This window comes from Lindgomyces ingoldianus, assembly GCF_010093535.1.
Source record: "Lindgomyces ingoldianus strain ATCC 200398 unplaced genomic scaffold BDR25scaffold_28, whole genome shotgun sequence".
Lineage (NCBI taxonomy): Eukaryota > Fungi > Ascomycota > Dothideomycetes > Pleosporales > Lindgomycetaceae > Lindgomyces > Lindgomyces ingoldianus.
The window spans coordinates 200938-218765 of record NW_022985189.1 but is presented as its reverse complement, the minus strand read 5'-3'; the positions used below and the strand labels follow the sequence as shown (position 1 = coordinate 218765).

Sequence of the window (17828 nt, the reverse complement as noted above, 5' to 3'; positions counted from 1 at the left end):
AATGAATTGTGCATGATGTACAAGCAAAAGAAAGTTTAGCCTAGGTTGAACATTGTTCGCACAATGCTTTGCATCTGGATACATAGTGTTTGACTTAAAGATCCGCTTCGAGAAGGTGTCTATCTTTCTCTAGTCCTTGGACCAAATGTAGGTGCCTGACTACCCTCGTATTGCATACAAACATGCAGCTGCATCTCCAAATTGAAGAATACGACAGAAGATTGAATTCAACGTGAAGTCCTTTCAACAACTTTCAGGTTTCAAGTCATGGGTATCTATTACTTTTCATATATTCCAAGAACGCTCGCTGCTTTGCTTTCAGAAGGAGCCCACCAGTCCTCCATGCCAGACGAAAGTGCATGAATGATGCACGAGACATATCATGCCTTAGGTGGTGAAACAAATTTTTCGTGTATGCATGACCGAATATGCTTCAAAAGCTCTCCAATAACCATCGAGCTCATGCCTCCCTAGTCCCTAACACCCGTGAACAGAAACTCACAACAACGCCGCTCCCACGCTCCCTAGCGTCTCCCTCGTAACCGCATCCCTCGTTTGCCCGACCTTCTTCGCCGCTTCCAAAATTGCGCTCTCAATCGCCTTCAACGCATCTACCAACTCCCTCCTCTGATCCCTAACCCCATTTCTACTCCCATTTAGCTGCTGCATTCGCTCTTTAGCGCCCATCTCCATAGTCCGTAGATGCGCTTCGATCTCACGGATCTGGCGTTGATACAGGTCCAACGTGTGGCCGAGGTCGTCTGTGTGTTTTGAGAAGTAAGAAATCAGATCTACGGGTTTTGACGGGTCATCTGCACTGTCGAGGGAAGGATGGGGAGGGGTGGAGGAGGAGGTTTGCATGGTGCTGCGCTGGGAATAGTGGAATTGGGCAGGGAGCTTCATGTTATTGATGACACGGAAGGCTTGCGTTGCGTCCTCGGCGGCTTTCCTAACGAGGTCTTTGAGGTAGCCGATGTTGGCAGAGTCGTTGTCGAGACCCAGTTCAACGGTAGATAGGAATTGCGAGATGTAGGCGACGTCTGGTGCGACTGTAGCAATACGGTCGCCATGGGAAGGGAGGGTTTCTCGGACTTGCTCGCATGAGCGGATGTGCTTGGTGAGCTCTTGGTCGACTGCCTCGATCTCGCGTTGGAGGTTGGGATGCAGGTCGCTGAAGCGCGTCGTTCCCTTCACGGCTTCCCAGCCAGAAATGTTGACTGCTTGTTGCGAAGAAGCTAGGGCGGGACCACCAGTAATGGTGTGCCCGCCTAGTTGGAACGAGGGTTTGCTCTGCGACATGCCGCCGAACAGCGTATTCTGCTGCTGTTGCTGCTGTGGTTGAGTCTGCTGGGTTGAGCCAAACAGCGAGGGGGTAGATGTGTTTTGCGCGGTGTTTGTGTTTCCGAACAACGAGGGGGTATTCGTTTGCTGTTGTTGTTGTTGTTGGGTTGACGCTCCGCTACAGCGATATAGTTAGCTCCGTGCCACCCAAGACACACTTCCCTGACTTACAAGAGCGAGGGCTTCTGTGGCTGCCCGAGACCCCCACTGAATAATCCACCGGGTTGGGAAGCGCCTGGATTCTGGTTCTGCGTCTGCGTCTGCGTCTGCGCGTTTGCACCCAAAGCGGTCCCAAATAGACCGCCAGACTGCTGGGGGAGCGATCCTGCGATAGACGAGCCGAACAGCGAGCTGCCAGTACCCGCAGCAGCGGGTTTATTCAGATTACCAAATAAGCTGCCAGAAGCAGGTTGCGCTGCCTGCTGTTGCTGTTGCTGCTGCTGCTGCTGCTGCCCGAACAGCGATCCAGATTGGGGTGGCTGTGAGGCTCCACCTGGCGGCGGGAACAATCCTCCTGTCTGAGGCTGCGACGATGACCCGAAGAGCCCCCCGGCTGTCTGTGGCTGCGAGGATGAGGCGCCGAACAGCCCTGCGCTCTGTTGTCCCTGGCCAGCATTATTTCCGCTGCAGGTCTGTTAGCTTGGTACAGGTGGCCCGTATGCGTGACTACGGCGATGGCGATGATGAGTGCCAGTGCCTTCGGCCCCAGGAAAGGAGCCAGAAGGCGACACCCTCGGCTCCTGAAGGATGAGGCGACGGTGGTGCTATCATGAAGTGCGAATGTATATATACTTACAAGAGGGAGCCGCTGGTGTTGATGCTCAGCGAGTTAGAGCGTCCGAATCCGGTCATTGTTGTTGCTGTCTTCGTTTGCAGCGACCCGCCCTTGCTTCGCGAGAAACTTTAGCGTGGTATTTATCGGTCGGGTATGTGAATGCGAGGTTCCGAAACAGGCAGGAAGTGAAACTGAATATATACAATGGCAGCTTTCACGACGACGTTGAGCGGCCTCGAATCGGTGGCTGGTGCAGGTCCGGCCGGTTGGCGCGGCGGCGATGAGTGCGTACACGGGGGAGCTGTTCCCCAGCTACAGCGCGGTAGAAGCACGTCGAGAATGGGAGATTGGGATGATCAAGGAGAAGATCGGGAAGAATGAAAAGGTTGACACAGCTGTGTGTCGGGTGGAGAGAGTCAGCGCGTAAGTCGTTTTCTGTGCGACGTTCCACTCCCGCGGCGCTGGCCTGGTGTGTTTGGGTGGGCTCTCCAAAAAGCTCCGCATTAGACGGGGTGCTTGGGCCAGCCCCATCGAGCAGCGCAGAGCCGCATTGACAAGGCGGAAAATGGAGCCCCGGCTAAACCTTCCTCCGCAGGAACAACAATACCGTTCGCTTTGGCCTTAAGCGCGGCAAGCTCCTCTACCTGTTCAAGTATCCCACCCACGACGTCGAGCGCGAGAAGCACCGCAACGTCATCACGCGCGCGCGCTTCATCAAGAACGCCCTCGAGTTCGCCGGCTACCGGCTCATCCCGTGGGACTTCAAGAAGGGGAAGCCGCCCGCCTTTTGGGAAGAGGAAGGAGCTATGGACGACGGTGAGGACGATGATCTCTACGGCCCGTCGGAGACCGCGGGCGTGTCTGTAGAGCCGAAGAAGCACGGTGTGAAGGACGAGTCGGATGGGGAGCAGGGGGATGAGCCCATGGATGAGGGACTCGAGTCGGGCGAGGAGGAAGAGAGCGATTCCGTATGCACCCTGCACACCAACATTCCCTCAATTGGGAGCTCACATATCCTAGGACCTCGAAATCATCATTGACAGGCCTCAGCCCGCCCCCAAGCCCTCCCTGTGAGTCCTCCGAGAAGCTCCATTCACCTGCACACAGCTGACCCAAACATGCAGCCAACAACCCCCCACCGAATCCAAGGCTATCAAGATCGAGCAACCCCCCCACCCCCCTGCCCCAGCCAGCAAACCCTCCACCACAACCCCCTCCGCTGCAGCCCACCCCCAACTGCCCGGCACCGCGTACCCCGCGGTCCGCACTTCGGACCTGGACGTCAATGCCGACCCTGTCTACCCTCCGACCACCAAAACCATCACGCAAATCGACATGGACGCCGACCTAGCCGAATCAACAAAACCCTGGCGTCTGCCCGGCGCCGACCAATCCGACTACTTCAACTACGGCTTCGACGAATTCACCTGGGAAATGTATCGCCAGCGACAAGCGTCCATGGCGGCCACCCTGAGTGCCCAGAAGGCAGAGACCGCGCAGTTCCAGCAGATGTTCATGCCGGGCATGCAGCCTCCCACCGCCCCTTCAAACCCTGTTGCTGGCGGCGCGGCCGCTGGCGGCGGCGGCGGGCCAGGTGTTCCTGGTGCGCCAACTGGGCCGGCTGCTCAGACAGGAGGTGCGGCGGCCGATATGGGGGGCATGCCGCCCGGTGGAATGTCTCAGGAGCAAATCAACATGTTGATGACGCAGATGCAGGCACAGGGGGTGGATATGCAAAATATGGATTTCGGCACGTTCATGCAGATGGCAGGGGCGTCGATGGGTGGGTTCCCAGGGCAGCCAGGAGGTGGCGGGCAGTATGGTGGTGGAGGGGGCCAGCCCGCGCAAGGCGGCGGCGGCGGCGGTGGTGGTGGAAGAGGGTCTGGACGCAGAGGTGGGCGGTGGTGAAGTGGACGTAGGGTTTCACTTGGGGATCTCAAATGGGTATCTTGCTGGCTGGGTAGGCTAAGTCAGGTTCTATGGATCATGCATCAAGAGGCGTTTAGTGTACGATACCAAGATAGCTTTAGTTAAAATCGGTCCGTCTTCAAGACAGCAAATGGAGGGTAAGCTTCGTTTATTGATTTTTGGCTACTAACACGTGCTCATCCCAGGTGGAGAGCTAGCCTTCGGTGCGCTATGCCATGCATCCATTTGCAGACTGTATGGACAGAATCTAATATCCATTGCCAGCCCACCCATATCCATCAAACTCCCATCCATAACCAGGACCCTCATGTCCAAGACGCCGATCCAGCGTAACACCGGTTACTTATGCTTCTGCCCATGCATGATCTTCGACATCTTAAAATCTGCACAACATTTTTGGTTGTTCATCTCTCCGTTCCTCCTACATGTGCCTACATCTCCATTGGATCCTCCAGCGCCAGGACCCAGGCCGGGATGCGACCCTCGGAGAAGTCCTTCTCCAACTTCCCAATATCATCGATGCTGCGGGCGTCTTCGATTGCCTTCTTCATCTTCCGCTTCTCTTCGTCAGTCCAGATGCGCTGTTGAGATGTTTTTTCGCCGTTAGACGCGAATGAGGGGACGACGAAGCCCTTGGATTTGTTCCCCATGATCTGGAGGAAGAGAGCGTTAGCACGGACATCGGGAAGAGAAGGTAAGATATGCAGTTACCTTCAAAGCAAGTTCTGTCGGGTCTTCTTCAGTCCCGAAAAGCTGTTTTGCCCTCTCGCGTTCCGAGGTACGGACCTTTTCGAAATCGAGATGGCGCACTGATGGACATCGCCAGATAACCCAATACCGATAATGCTACAACCTGTGAGCTTCTGAACATTTCACATTGGCAGGAACTGCCGGGTGGTATTCGCAACGATAACTACTCGCTTGCCGCCTACCTCCTTAGTAGCCACCGGATTCCCAATAATGGTCAGATATACCAGTTTTCTAAAGCCAGACAACGGGTCCAAGTCCGCCAGCTCTGTCAATCGATTCTTCGTCAAAACGAGGGTCGTGAGGTTGGGAATCGAGGACGAAAGCGACGGCTGGATATTCGCAATACGGTTCTGCGCAAGGAACAAAGTTCGCAGACGGGGATTTAGCGGAAAATTTCCAAGGTATCCAACATCGTTGTCGGTAAAGTCGATCGCATCGTTATCCTAGCCCTAATCAGCCACGGCCACAGCCCCGTCACATACACACTAGACTTGCAAAAAATCGAATCGGGAGGGGTTGAAGTGGGGTGGAGTGTTACTTTTGCTACGCCCATGTTCTCGATAGCGGAGATCTTGTGACCTAGATGTATACAGAAGAATTGATATCAATGGAGCTCGGCAAGTGTAGTATCTGTCCTTTCCAAAACGCACCTCGCAGGTCCAGTTCGCGCTCACCGAGGAGGTTGATGTAGGAGAGGGAAGAGTTGATTAGGTCCGTAGTTAACCTCATTTTTGCGGCGGAGGAGTGTCTACTCGGGGAGGTTAGAGATGGAAAAAAGGGAGTAATAGGAGCGGCCAGAAAGGAGAGGAGGGTGAGAGATAACGGCGCAATACGTTGGATGTGAATTTCAATTCCGAGCTTCAATGCCAAGAGAAGTTGACACGATTATGTAAGTACTACTTGGTCTGAGCTTTGTTTCTCGCAGTTCAGCCTTGCCTCTGTGTTCAACCTCACCACCTCCTGCAGGTATTGGCATCTCTCGCTATAGAGGCAATTTCATTAAGTACTCATCAGAAACTTCTATCCAACGTCCAATCTGATTGTATATTCTTGCTACAACTCATCTTTAATTCTTCATTCTATGGAACATTCCAACCCCAGACGCTCTCTTCCATTTTAAAACGTGCCCTGGATGAGGATACCTAAGCCACTACAATCAAAGGTTACAAGAGGAGATCTAGTAGCCCATGAAATAATCTTAGAGATTTTCTCAAAAGAGTAATGAGATAAAGAGGTATCGGATGCCCAGTCCATAGCCTTTGAGAACTTTCCCTCGCCGAGGATGTTTATCGTTGCTTCGGGAGCTTTGCAACACAAGCTTGCTTAATTGCAGCGCATGCCAGTGCATGCACTAAGCAGGTAATCTCCTCTTAGTGTCCTCTTCGTGCGTAAATTGGCCTTCTTTAATCTTCGCTTCTCAATTTCTGTCTAGATAGATGCTCCAGGACGCCTAACAGTTTGCTATGCGGCCATGTTGATGGGACATCAGTCTCAAGACGAGACGACTATTTCCTAATTCCAACGCTCTGGCTCCAGGGTATTTTGCTCTTCCAATAGCTTGCTTGCTCTTGACTGTGGTCGAGCCCAGGATTGCATAGTGGTCCCCGGAAGGAATGCATTCCCCTTTTGCGCAAGGTGTCACATATACATCTGTGAAATAGCATCAGTCGGGACTTGCCCTCTTACAAGTACTCGTCATAGCATTTAGCTATTCCCATTCACAACTGTTATCAGCCTGCTTAGGACGATTGCGACACACGCCTTTGCAAGCTCAGGCCCTTTCTCTCTCATTCCCTACTATCGTCCTGTCCTCCTTTCTCAACCTATCGCGGCGGAGAGCTCCTCTACTGTGTAGGTGGAGCCAGACTCCGGATTCAGTCACAGCCTGTGGCCTTGACTCCACTTTAGAGTACAAGGCATCCACGACCTCGTAGATTTTATCTTTCCTTCTTCTCCCACATATTCATAACTTCTACACAATCTATTCGGTGCTCCAGAGTACACCTTCGATACAGCTCCAGTTGCAACTTCAGCACCAAAGCCAGAGCACTCAGGTCTCTAGTATGATCAACGATAGAACACAAATGTTCATCAAACCATTTCAATATGCAACCTGACCACTCCGGAAACTATTCCACCCAGACACACTCGCAGTATTTCCAGAACCATAGGAACGAACAAGGAGCTCCAGCGTCGTATTCTTCAGTCCAAACATTTGCGCAGAGCCAGAGCAAAGTTTGCAGTACCTGTATAGCCACAGATGCTCTCCCTCCAGGTCATACATACACCCCCAGGTATTCAGCACCCCTGGCAGCTCGGAGGCAACATTATGTCGCTCCGCGTTCAGTAAGCCTCGGCTTTCCAACTACTCCCCCTTCGTCACGCCTCGCTCTATACCTACAGCTTTCTCAATAATTTTCCATCTAGCCTTTCTTCATCATACCACACTCCATACTCCCAAGGTTCACCTCCTCAGTTCTTTGCGCATGTCCAAGCACAACTAGTATTACAGGCCCTTGCCAATTAAGGTTGTCGATTTGATCAAATATGAGGAGAACCCCCGCGTTACTATAAGCCGTGCATTAGGGGGAAAAGTAAAAGTTAATGCTGAATCCAACTACGCAGAACAGTGTAATAGATTAAAGATAACCCTAGATAGATTCAAGGTGTTAGAAAGGTTAACATAATACATCTACAGCGACAGACAAAGACCTCCAAGACGAAGAATCTTCTCCGGGGACTCAGTAGGCAACCTTATTATGTAAAGTATAGTTGCTCGGAAAACGGCAATCTTCCTTGGATGACTCCAACTTACGCTTAATATTGACCCCGTATCGTGTATGAATTATATTTATCAAAGATGTACGACAATGAAGATGAATGCAACGAGGTCTGACTAGGGATATGTGCTCCTCCTTCAGTAGGTGATATGCCTGAACAGAGTGTTACAACTGTACATCATCGAAATTAGAAGGCCGTGGTTCCATAAAAACGAAATCCTAAAGTCAATACGACAGTGAAATGTAAATCCAAGACAAAACTGGTAAGTGAAATTTCGAAATTGCTGGAGCAAAAGATCAACAGAGTGAATTATGAACTACACACTTTCGAGTCAGATATTCCGGTTTAAGAAGTTCTAAATAATCAAATATATGTTCTATCTGCAATAACGTATTGGTAAAGACTTTACTAGGAAAGACGGAGACCATGATCGGATTCCTGGAGGAGCTGGCATAACATGCTATTATTTCTACGAAGACTTCCCCTAAAGGTCTATATTACAGAAAACGGTACGCAACAAAGGCTTTTTTTAGATGTATTACAGTGTTTCGAAAAAACCAATTGCATCTCTGCCTCGAAAGATAGCGATGTTGTGGACACTCTGAAAGCATTCTAATAGAATCCTAAACTCTAGTGCACAGAGAACCGTAGTCGTGATCTTGAAGCTTTACTCAGAGCTATTACTAACTTAAAACGAAAGGGGATATATCTATACGAGACGAAAAAGGCTGAGCAAATGAAGAGGTGGTAGAACAAGTAGGCGACATTAAGGAATCATTATGGCTATTTGATTACTCTTTGGCTGTGTTGGGCCTTGTCGTAGACCTGATTCTTTTAGATTGCTATGGGCATGGCTCTCAATGCATGCCTTGTGTCAAATCATCAAATTATGTGTACAGTGCCTTCTAGAACAAGACTCTGCGTGAGTTACAACTTGCCAACTCTCTCCTTCATCCCCTCAAAATCTTCACCCTCCACGCAATCCACCCCATCCTTCACACATCTTTCGACAGCCTTGCCCACATCCTCATCACCATCAAGCATATCGAACCAGCCCCTCGCACCTTCAGTTTCCAAAACGCTCACCACTGCATGCGCGACTGTTGCTCTGCTAACCCTACCCTCACACTCAATCTTTCCCATCTTCACACCCCCGGACTTCTCTAAGCTCAAAGTACCAGGCCTCAAGCTTATTCCACAGAACCTATCTTTCTCCTCAACTCCTTTCTTCTCCTCTTCATCAAACCTCTCCTTTGCAAGGACCGTCAAAACCTCATCAGCTGCGACCTTGGCTTTATAATACGTAGGAAGCACTTCGTTGTTTACTTTTTGCGCGTAGGCCCAGTCTTTATCGGACCACCAGTAAGGTTTGTTACGGCGCGAGGAGATGTAGGAAACGGTCAAAAACTTCTTGATGCTGGGTATGCGGATGCTCGCTTTGGTGAATGAGATCGCAGCGTCTTGATCTATCGCGAGAGTGCGTGTAGCGCCACCACGACCTCCAGCGCCTTTAATTGATGTTAGTGTGTATCTTGTGTCTACGTTGACCTGAAAAAGACCTATTCATATGAGATGTTTGATACGAAAAACCCAAGGGAAATGTTGCCAGCGAGATTTCCTTTGCATCGCGAATTGAATTGTGGTTAGGGCCTGATGTTTAATGTGCTAAAGTTTAGAAGCTATCAAATGGCATTCAATTACAGGTCAAGCCGGCCAGGAAGCCACCCAGGGGAGGTGAATTACCAGAAAGGTATATACAACGCACCCTCTTCTCTTAGAACTCTATCCGGAGCCCAAGTCTGGCAATAAAGAGAAGTATCTGATTCTAAGGATTCTCGCGGTACGTACCGGCACTCCAAACAACCCAATCTGGCTTTACCTGTTCTAAAATCTTCCGCGCATCGTTTTCGGTCATTACGTCCTCCACACTGCTGACCAGAACATCCAGTTTCCCTGGATGCCCCTGCCCTAGCTTTTCAATCGTATCTTTCTGATCTAGTGACCTGATCATGCTTGTCACGTTCCATGATCTCGCCAGAAGGAGCGGGGTCAAGAGCTGCGAGACTTTGCCGTGCCCACCGATGAGGAGGATGGTGTACGCCATTTTCAATTAATGAAGCGATAAACAAATAAGGGGAAATTAAGGATATGAAGAGAATATTCGTAGACTAGGGTGGAAAGCTGAAGGTTGGTAAGCTTGGGGAGACCACGAGACATTGACGTAATGGGGCTGCGGGACGGTCCGAGGCTTACTGTACTGACGTGAGGGGCGATGACAAAGGGGACATCTCCTTTCTCTTCTTATCCTATTTTGACGAACTTACCCTCCAAGAGTCCACCCTAAATATCAAGACTTAGTATTGGAACCTACCTTCCCGGCAAATTCACAAACCATTGCTTCTAGCGCCGGGCCAGTGGTGAGGTTATTTTGGGCTTCTCGAGGCAATCAAGTCCTCAGAAAAGAGATTATTTGAAACTTCAAAATATTCTAGATGTTAAGGAAGGCGTTGATTTGAACACAGATTGCCCTACTTGAGGAAGCAGTCCGCCACCCCTGGAGGTATGTGATTTCTTCCTGTCACGTGCAGGAATTGTGCTGTCCGTGCGCCATGCAAGCAGCCAGGATAGAGTCAAAAGTCAACGCGTGTCTTTTGCAGGAGCTTGAAGTTACCTCTCATCTAATTTGCACCCATATGGTTTTCAAGTCTTCGCAGCCTTAGTATCTCTGCCCTAATACGAATCAATGTATCAAAACAGCATCAATTTCATAAGCACCAAGTTATCATTCACCAGGTAGATAATCGAAGGCACCATGGCTAGAATCTCCACCTTCTATTGAAGCCACAGAGGTTTTCAATAATGAGCTCAAGTCAGAGATAATCCAGTCAATCCGTCAGAAGAGGTGTAGTATTTGCAGGCATAGAGTTATGCCTTTTCTCAAAGTAGGAAATATATCAACAAAACGCCCATCTAGGAGACCAAGACGCAGCTTTGAAGTTCCGATAAGTTAGAGGTTAATTCCTGTACTTGATGCTCTCAAGGAAGCATTAGGATTAGTCTAAGAGGAAACTCCGCAGAGCTCGCGTAAATCGGTGATTGCGAAGCAGCTCCTTCCGTCCTGTAAAAAGCAAGACAGTGCACCAGCTATATGTTTTGTGGAGGCAGCGGGAGACTGGAATGTCACAGGTTGAAACGCCTCGGCTAGAGGGGGTAGTGTCTGGGAATCAACCTGACAATCCAGAGTAAGAGGACAGAAGAACACTAGAGGTGTTAGTGCACTTGGCTTGCACACTAACTAGGCCGTTCACTGATGACCCATAAGTTGTGCGAGGTTGTTTTCTTGTACCCGCAAGGTCCAACTCTGGCAATATATTATATTAGGGATTCTTAGCTATCATACAGCGTCAGAACTGTGGTTGGCGTCGTCGGAATCACCTCCATTGTCCTGGAGTACTAGGCAGAATGGCATAGAGACCTCCTTAGTGTTCATGCTTCCAAGCTAGAGCCTCGAATATTGCGCAACTACTTAGTTTGAATACATTACAGACACGGCGTAAAGAATAGGACACGCCTACCACCGTTTTCTAAATCGTGTGACTGGTTAACGTCTAAGCACGGACGATAACGAGGCTCTCAGAAGGGTTGGAACATGCGCGGGATTGACCGCGCAGCGAAGGATGACTTAAGGAAACGCTTGGGCCTGATAACCAGATGGTGGAGTTTCGAGCGCTTTGCTTCTCGCATGATGACAGTCGCCATTGCTAATACGTCTTATCTAATGCAAACTGTTCCTAACTTGAGATATAACTCTGGTAAAGCTACGCCTCAAATCACGCAACTCCCTTTAGAGTATTACCTCCTTCCATGGGAAAAGCCAATGGCTCGGATCTCTAGTTGGGACTTCCATCTTTCAAAGTAGACCAAATTAGCGACCTTGGTCACTGCAATCCTCACTACCGAAGCCTCAAGGCAGGCATTCGCACAAATTGTAGATAGAATACTAACAGTAGGGACTCTCAAACGAATGCAAGTACACGAAACATTCTGGAAGCCAGAAATTGCCACACGCGCAGAGCTAACTCCGACATCTCTGGCTTTGACCAATGACTTCAGGGAGCAGCACTTCAATGCTCAGATCTACTACCCCCTCCTCAACTGTATCAATTCTAAATTAAAGATCCATGTAGAGCTAGCGCAGGCTTTTCAGAATGCTAATACTCGCTTCCAAGTTTAGATGATCCGCTTAGTTTGCTGGCCTTGTAATCCACAGCCCTTCAGTCAACGTTCTGAAATAACTACATCTTGGTGCCGCAAAAATAAGTCTTAGTCATCCTGGACATATTCATAATCTGTGCGGACTCAGTGATCGTCCTAGCCGCGTGTGGTACAGGGCTAAGACGGTAATATTTGGCGGCGTTGTGCTATTCGATCGTGAAAATTCTGGAATAGGGGTATGAAATATCTGTCACCAAACTTTTTTTTTTTTGCTGTATTTTAGGGGTTCACACGTCCAAAAGGCAAATTCAGTCTTCACCTACCCACCGCCTGCACCCGAGCACATCGTGTTCCATCTCATGAATGACTGACTCGGTATCTTGTCACTTCCGAGACAAAGGTACAGCAGTAGAATAAATAGCATGCTTCCCTTCGTGAAAGCGGGAATCTGCCCATAGGCTACCCGTACTTTAAGCTTATGCTCAAATTGTGCATTACTACCCGCACGGTCGCATATTGGTTCCGCACCCTCAACCATACGCAAATTTGGATATTCAGGCCTAGCGTTAGCTAAAGCTAAATAGGAAATAAGAATGAGATGGAGGAGGGTATTGGAAATGTGGACGGTCAAAGTAATGGCAACATGTCTGTTGGTCGCTATGGCAATTACAATTCTCTCGTTTGTCGTATTTGTGGTGCTCGCAGTACACCAGTTCGGCATGAGAAAACTCATGTTTCTTCCGGGCAGCTTTCATAGGGGGGCGGTCTTTCACCACGCTCATATCTCGGAAGCACGCTCCTATTTTGATTTTCACCCTCAACGGTCTGTCTCGCGTACAGCTCAACCAGTACATCCCCATCCCTGGATCTCCACGGCCTGCCTCTTCCCCCAGGTCCCTCACCAACCACTGTTCTCACAGCATCTATAACATCCAATGCCGGTAACAGTTCCTCCAATTCTTTCAACCACGTTTCCAACGGCTGGAAATTGCACCTCGCCGGTCGCATCCTCTGAAATCCAAAGAAAGTTTCTGGAACGCCAAAAGCTTCTTCTTCCAAGCTTTTTCTCCTCGAATAAACTCTCCCTGTATCCGTGCTCTTCAATCCTAGTCTTCTAGTATACTCGTGACTCCAAACAGATAGAAGTGAGATTCGGAGCTCGCTTTGCTTGAGTTGCTTTTCCCGTCTCTGAATTTCGCAGGTGTAGGAATCGGAGGATGAGCGTGATTCCACCTGCCAGCCCCAGGAGTGACAGTCAGAGGCGATTGTGGAGATTTCGGTTAGATAGGGTCGGTTGGAGTGTGGAACATAGATTATGAACGGCATTCTTATTGCATGTATCAATGTACTAAGGATTCGTTTATTGTTGAATTTGCCCCTTTTGAAGTCAGAAGAATCGGTGATGATAAGCCTCACTAAAAAATTCTGGCGATAGTCCTAGTTATAAGTGCAGCAGCGAGTGATTAAGTCGAACCTTCTTCCAAGATCATTCCACTATTCAACAGCTAGAAAATCGTTCTCAGTGTCCCCGCACCCCTTGTACCAATTGCGCCCAATCACAAAAACCTGCCGGTCAGCAGCGATACTGTTCTTACGAACTTTAGGCGCCAAACAGGCGAGAGAGCCTGTCATGCGCCAGCATGCCTATTGTGGCGACAGGGAATACCTATTGTGGCGACAGGGATATGCGATTTACGTGATGTTGACTACTTTGGGTTTAGCGTTCGCTCGATGCAGCTAAGTTTGCATTCTGGTCTTATCGTGGACAACTCACCTCTCGCTTCCAGTGGGCTTTCCTTTAACCTCAATCACCCATTCGGCAGTCTAAGAGAAGTGGCGACCAGGTACGGATTGCTTCCCTTCGAATCTCGCCGTGGTTTGTTTCTGCAGGACTTGTTCCAGGGGATGACTCAAACGCGATTCGGAACTTTGTAATAGATATCGCAGTGCCGGATGTCCATAACCGAAGAGTACCGCGACTGGGGATCCCTCCACACCTTTTGCTGCTAGGTCACCATTTATTTCTTCGCGGAATTGTGGGGATGACGCCCTAATACCTCGGAGGAGGGTTTCTTTCCAGCAGGATTCGCCCCAGTTTCAAAAATACCTCCATATCATCATTGCCCCTCTTATCAGCCCCCGTAGATGAGTCTGATCTTGAGGAGTACATACTAAGTGTATCTCTATCCACATTTCCAATAGCCTGAAACCAATGCTGAAGCCTAACCTTCGTACGGACCCGCTTGGTAGGAGCGTATACCACAGCCTTAGGACATAACGCTCGTTATCATTCCGCCTCCACCTGCTCCTCAGAACTTGGCCAATACCATATTAAATAACATCTCTAGGTCACTGCAGCCGACCGTGCATCGCATTTATGCTAAACAATCCCCTCATCGTAAACCTGGAACACATTCTTCCGCGGGGTCGCATAGGCGACTCTCCGCCCTCACTTAGGAGATGTTCGACATACCACCCGCTATGCTGGAAGCGTTCTACTTCCTTGAAATTGTTAGTGGCGGGGGTATGGTCAGGGATGTCGGGATTGTGGAGACAGTAAGGCATTTTGATGTCTGAGCAGGTTCTTCAACGAACATGGGTAGTAGATCAAAGAAAGGAAGACACAGAGAAAAGACATTTCTAGGTTTCTGAGCAGTACGTCTATGTTGACTTGTGATGACGTTTCACCGTCGATTTACTTTGTTTTACAGGTTTTCTATGTTTGCTACGAACCTAACAGGAGGTCCACCTGTGGGGCCGCTATTCAACCACGCTTCACGGATCCTTCTACCTGGAACACTTCCTTGTTCTGGTATTCCATTACCACCTTCGCACTAACTAAGGTCTTTCTAACACGCAATTCTCCTCAAGTCCCTCCCTTCTCCCCCGCCATTTGCGTCTTGTCCTCCATCTGCTTTAATTTCAGTACATTCTCTCTGCCAGCCGTGGCTCTTCCCCGCTCACCCCGCTCTCTTAACAGGCGTTCGCTTTCTTCTTCGCTGTTCCTAGACCTATTCACAATGTTTCCTCTGACTCTTCTCCTATCTGCCTATTCACGCTCCTCCCCCCTACCCCTTATTCTCTCACACCACCACCCACCACATATAATAAATAGGACTCCAAAGTGTTTGTTCGCCTCTCGCTGCAAGAGGTATTGCATATATAGGTCGCTTTCTGGCCGCTCCGTGACTAGCCGGCCTAGGACCACGTATCTGCAACTAGCCGAGGTCCCTCGATGATGTATGGATAACCACCCATTGCGAGGATCTCACTGGGTGTGGATTCGGGTCCAGCGCTTCCAACGAGGCGTAGTACTGTACGATTGGGCAATTTTAAGGCTTTTACGGGTGAGATTTTGCGTGCGTTCGTACGATAGGGAGGAGGAGAGGTAGGTGTACGTATTGTAACTGTTACGGCTCACGTGATCTGTACAAGTAGTACAATTGAATTAAAGTACGCTGTACTCTAGTTAAAACAGCTAAGATTTTAGGTCTCTAGAGATGCAGGATTAAGGTCTAATTAACTGTAAGATAACTAATTCTTCCTAGTAACAAGAGCAGGGAGGCCTAAAAGCTTGCTGCTTCCTACTTTGTGCTGTAGCCAGTTCTTCTGGAGTTAAATAGCCTTAATTGTTAGTTACTATACAACTGACTGCGCTAAAACACCTCTTGCACTCGCAACCGGTAGCTAGGATAGTAAGGAAATTAAGAGTAATCTTAAAATGGATAGAATAGGCTGTTTTGCCTCTAATAAGCCACTATTGTAGGGGTTCTCCGCGTAGTAAGGGGTGACCTTTACAGTGATCAGTTCTTATAGAGTTATAGTAGAGCTGCGGCTTATTTGACGCCTTCTTGCGCTTGTGTAAGCTAGGGCACTGCGCAGAGGACTCTCCTGCTATGGTGAATAAGATAACCCCTGCGACAAGCTCCTCTAGCTGCCTCCTATCCAAAACGCTTAGAAAGAGATTTAAGCGTCCTTGCAAAACTTTTAGTTAATTAGAGCCATAGAAACCTCCCTAAACGCTCCCTGCAGGCCGACTGCTTGTTAGACCCCTTTAGAATGAATATAAGCTTCATAAAAGGGTAATACAATCTGTACTACGTACCGTGCCTAGGGCATCATTAAACGTACAGTGCGGCTCACGAACTCGGTATGTTCGTACTGAACACGTGGCTGTTACGGTTCACTTTGTACGGGCCGTAGTACGGCCCGTTGGAAGCCCTGATTGGGGTTCTATGTGGATATATGCTGACGCAGAGGTTGGAATTAAAAAAATGGAGAGTGCGTCAGTTTGCCCAAGATCTTTTAAAAAGGTGTGGTATATAAGATTCCGCATTCACGGATTATATATGCAGTGTGAATTCATGTATGACACACAGCTTTGCATCCCTCGCCATTTGGTGGCTTGCGGAAGTCACGTCAGACCTTGGGTAATCCAGAAATGTGCCAAGGGTGCCATTTTGTTCGGTACTATCTTCACGGATTTTCGTGAACCAACCAATCCATGAAGGAACTTAGAGGACCTCATATAAGCATCAGACACACTATGGTCCGGCCTAGACACAAGCACCGCTTGCGTACGCCTAGGACTCAACTTCTGGGTTAATGATGTAAGTGTCGTAGACGACCACCTGGATTCTACAGTTGACCTATCAGACCTGGGATGCCGAAAACCGTCACTGCCATCCCTAGGTTCCTCAGGGATTCTACTCGGACTCTGTAGTATCTGCTCCTGACTTCTTATTGCCTTCGACCCCCGTCCCACAACCTCTTCCTTTACCCTCCTAGCCCTCTCCACCCACTCCTCTCCTTCATTTTCTCTTCCTTCTCAGCACTCCTGCCCTCCTCCTTCCTCTTTGCATCTTCTTGGACGATCCGACACCACGTCTCTGCCTGCCCCACCTACCACAACGACAACTGCTTCTCCCCTTTTGTCTCGTAAGTCGTAAAATCTGCGAGGTGCCTTTTAGCAATGTAAATAGGATCTGTGGCGGAGAGGTGATGTAACCCCCAACCCTAGCCCTCGAAGTCGCGCTTCATGACGAGGATTTGGGCGCGGGTGAGATCGCGAGTTGCGGGGGAAGAAGGCGGGCTTGGTGAACGAGGCTTTGTTTTCGGGCATCGCGGTAAGGGAGGGCTGGGGAGGCGGCGCGAAGCGGTATACAAGCGGAGAGTAAAATGGAGGGGATGGAGGGGATTGAGGTGGAAAGGGGAGAGTAGAGGGGTGGCTGGGGTGTCGAAGGGGCGGGAGACTAGATAGGGACTTTTAGGGATGGATGTGAATGTTTGCTCAGGGAGAAGGGCTGTTGGCGACTTGGGGGGATGTTATTTGTGGGGCAGGTCTTGGAGTTGGGAATCAGTGTGGAGAGGATGTTTGAATGTGAAGGGAAGTATACCTGAGCTTTGAGGATGAGTGCATGGAACGCTTCCCTTCATTCATTGGGTTTGTTACGCAGGGGAGAAGGGTTATTGGTATTCACTATTTAAGGACTGTGAAAGGTGGGTTCCAAATTGGGCTTGAGGTGTACATGTACAAGTGAAGTAATATGCAGTCTTTGACTAATGAAACACTTTTCCTATATGCACATTTCTATACCAGAAAAACAACCAACCTTTGGGTGGCATACATGCTTCGATACAACAAATTGCAACTTACCCTTTCTAGCACTCTTCCAGCATCAAAAGTCCCTCTCATTTTCTTCATGTATAACATCTACACTAGTTCTTCTACCTTTAGAGCGCATCCTATCTTTCTTCAAAGAACTCGTAACCCAAATAGTAAAAGAAGCGTATTTACTAATGCTCCTCGGCGTAAAGCATAAGTACACTCAAACTAATCCCATGCCCTGGTTCCTCTACCCCCCTGGTTTCCACCACCTCTACATAACCTCCACCCTCTATTGTGGCCAACGCGACACGCTGGGGTTGGGCAATAGAATACCTACTCCCGAGCAACCTGCACGCAGAACACACGTTACAGATGGAACGCAACGGGTTGTGTGCTGTAATGCCAAGCTTGGGGGATATGTGGTGGGAG

The 17828-nt window shown here is 49.3% G+C and overlaps 5 protein-coding genes across 5 annotated transcripts; 1 reads left to right on the top strand and 4 right to left on the bottom strand.

Annotated features, from left to right (window-relative positions):
- Window positions 1-280: 280 nt before the first annotated feature.
- Window positions 281-2538, bottom strand: BDR25DRAFT_266580 (uncharacterized protein). The gene is made up of 3 exons (XM_033687001.1): window positions 2138-2538; window positions 1513-1965; window positions 281-1459 (listed from the first exon to the last, which is right to left on the bottom strand). Exons 1-3 carry the CDS (start codon window positions 2191-2193, stop codon window positions 499-501), a joined length of 1470 nt encoding a protein of 489 aa, XP_033544478.1. The 5' UTR covers window positions 2194-2538; the 3' UTR covers window positions 281-498.
- A 198-nt stretch (window positions 2539-2736) lies between these two features.
- BDR25DRAFT_291565 (uncharacterized protein) lies at window positions 2737-4187 on the top strand. Its single transcript, XM_033688595.1, has 3 exons — window positions 2737-3084; window positions 3137-3186; window positions 3241-4187. Exons 1-3 carry the CDS (start codon window positions 2923-2925, stop codon window positions 4022-4024), a joined length of 996 nt encoding a protein of 331 aa, XP_033544477.1. The 5' UTR covers window positions 2737-2922; the 3' UTR covers window positions 4025-4187.
- Window positions 4188-4251: 64 nt separating this feature from the next.
- Window positions 4252-5543, bottom strand: BDR25DRAFT_291561 (U2 small nuclear ribonucleoprotein A). The gene is made up of 5 exons (XM_033688594.1): window positions 5446-5543; window positions 5334-5374; window positions 4978-5238; window positions 4757-4891; window positions 4252-4698 (listed from the first exon to the last, which is right to left on the bottom strand). The coding sequence occupies exons 1-5, from the start codon at window positions 5522-5524 to the stop codon at window positions 4477-4479; spliced, it is 738 nt and encodes a 245-aa protein (XP_033544476.1). The 5' UTR covers window positions 5525-5543; the 3' UTR covers window positions 4252-4476.
- Window positions 5544-8376: 2833 nt separating this feature from the next.
- On the bottom strand, window positions 8377-9750 carry BDR25DRAFT_266574 (uncharacterized protein). Its single transcript, XM_033687000.1, has 2 exons — window positions 9425-9750; window positions 8377-9084 (listed from the first exon to the last, which is right to left on the bottom strand). Exons 1-2 carry the CDS (start codon window positions 9678-9680, stop codon window positions 8504-8506), a joined length of 837 nt encoding a protein of 278 aa, XP_033544475.1. The 5' UTR covers window positions 9681-9750; the 3' UTR covers window positions 8377-8503.
- Window positions 9751-10546: 796 nt separating this feature from the next.
- On the bottom strand, window positions 10547-14612 carry BDR25DRAFT_358318 (uncharacterized protein; the record flags this gene model as incomplete). Its single annotated transcript, XM_033695929.1, has 30 exons — window positions 10547-10611; window positions 10647-10777; window positions 10811-10837; window positions 10885-10937; window positions 10977-11067; window positions 11121-11208; window positions 11241-11313; window positions 11373-11394; window positions 11433-11539; window positions 11599-11683; window positions 11795-11848; window positions 11876-11997; window positions 12083-12104; window positions 12136-12239; window positions 12299-12351; window positions 12417-12672; window positions 12710-13206; window positions 13266-13296; window positions 13352-13416; window positions 13449-13497; window positions 13566-13587; window positions 13633-13770; window positions 13807-13815; window positions 13849-13994; window positions 14027-14099; window positions 14145-14195; window positions 14232-14375; window positions 14417-14461; window positions 14525-14551; window positions 14590-14612. 30 exons carry the CDS (start codon window positions 14610-14612, stop codon window positions 10547-10549), a joined length of 2673 nt encoding a protein of 890 aa, XP_033544474.1.
- Window positions 14613-17828: the final 3216 nt, after the last annotated feature.

Bases quoted from the DNA above. Each gene is read 5' to 3' on its own strand.
- BDR25DRAFT_266580 (XM_033687001.1), bottom strand. From the start codon at position 2,193: ATGACCGGATTCGGACGCTCTAACTCGCTGAGCATCAACACCAGCGGC. The intron at 1,966-2,137 runs GTAAGTATATAT...ACAGACCTGCAG, and splicing joins AACACCAGCGGCTCCCTCTT to CGGAAATAATGCTGGCCAGG. The intron at 1,460-1,512 runs GTAAGTCAGGGA...ATATCGCTGTAG, and splicing joins CCACAGAAGCCCTCGCTCTT to CGGAGCGTCAACCCAACAAC.
- BDR25DRAFT_291565 (XM_033688595.1), top strand. From the start codon at position 2,923: ATGGACGACGGTGAGGACGATGATCTCTACGGCCCGTCGGAGACCGCG. The intron at 3,085-3,136 runs GTATGCACCCTG...CACATATCCTAG, and splicing joins AGGAGGAAGAGAGCGATTCC to GACCTCGAAATCATCATTGA. The intron at 3,187-3,240 runs GTGAGTCCTCCG...CCAAACATGCAG, and splicing joins CCCGCCCCCAAGCCCTCCCT to CCAACAACCCCCCACCGAAT.
- BDR25DRAFT_291561 (XM_033688594.1), bottom strand. From the start codon at position 5,524: ATGAGGTTAACTACGGACCTAATCAACTCTTCCCTCTCCTACATCAAC. The intron at 5,375-5,445 runs GTGCGTTTTGGA...GTATACATCTAG, and splicing joins GCGCGAACTGGACCTGCGAG to GTCACAAGATCTCCGCTATC. The intron at 4,892-4,977 runs GTAGGCGGCAAG...CACAGGTTGTAG, and splicing joins ATCCGGTGGCTACTAAGGAG to CATTATCGGTATTGGGTTAT.
- BDR25DRAFT_266574 (XM_033687000.1), bottom strand. From the start codon at position 9,680: ATGGCGTACACCATCCTCCTCATCGGTGGGCACGGCAAAGTCTCGCAG. The intron at 9,085-9,424 runs GTACGTACCGCG...CATCAATTAAAG, and splicing joins TTGGGTTGTTTGGAGTGCCG to GCGCTGGAGGTCGTGGTGGC.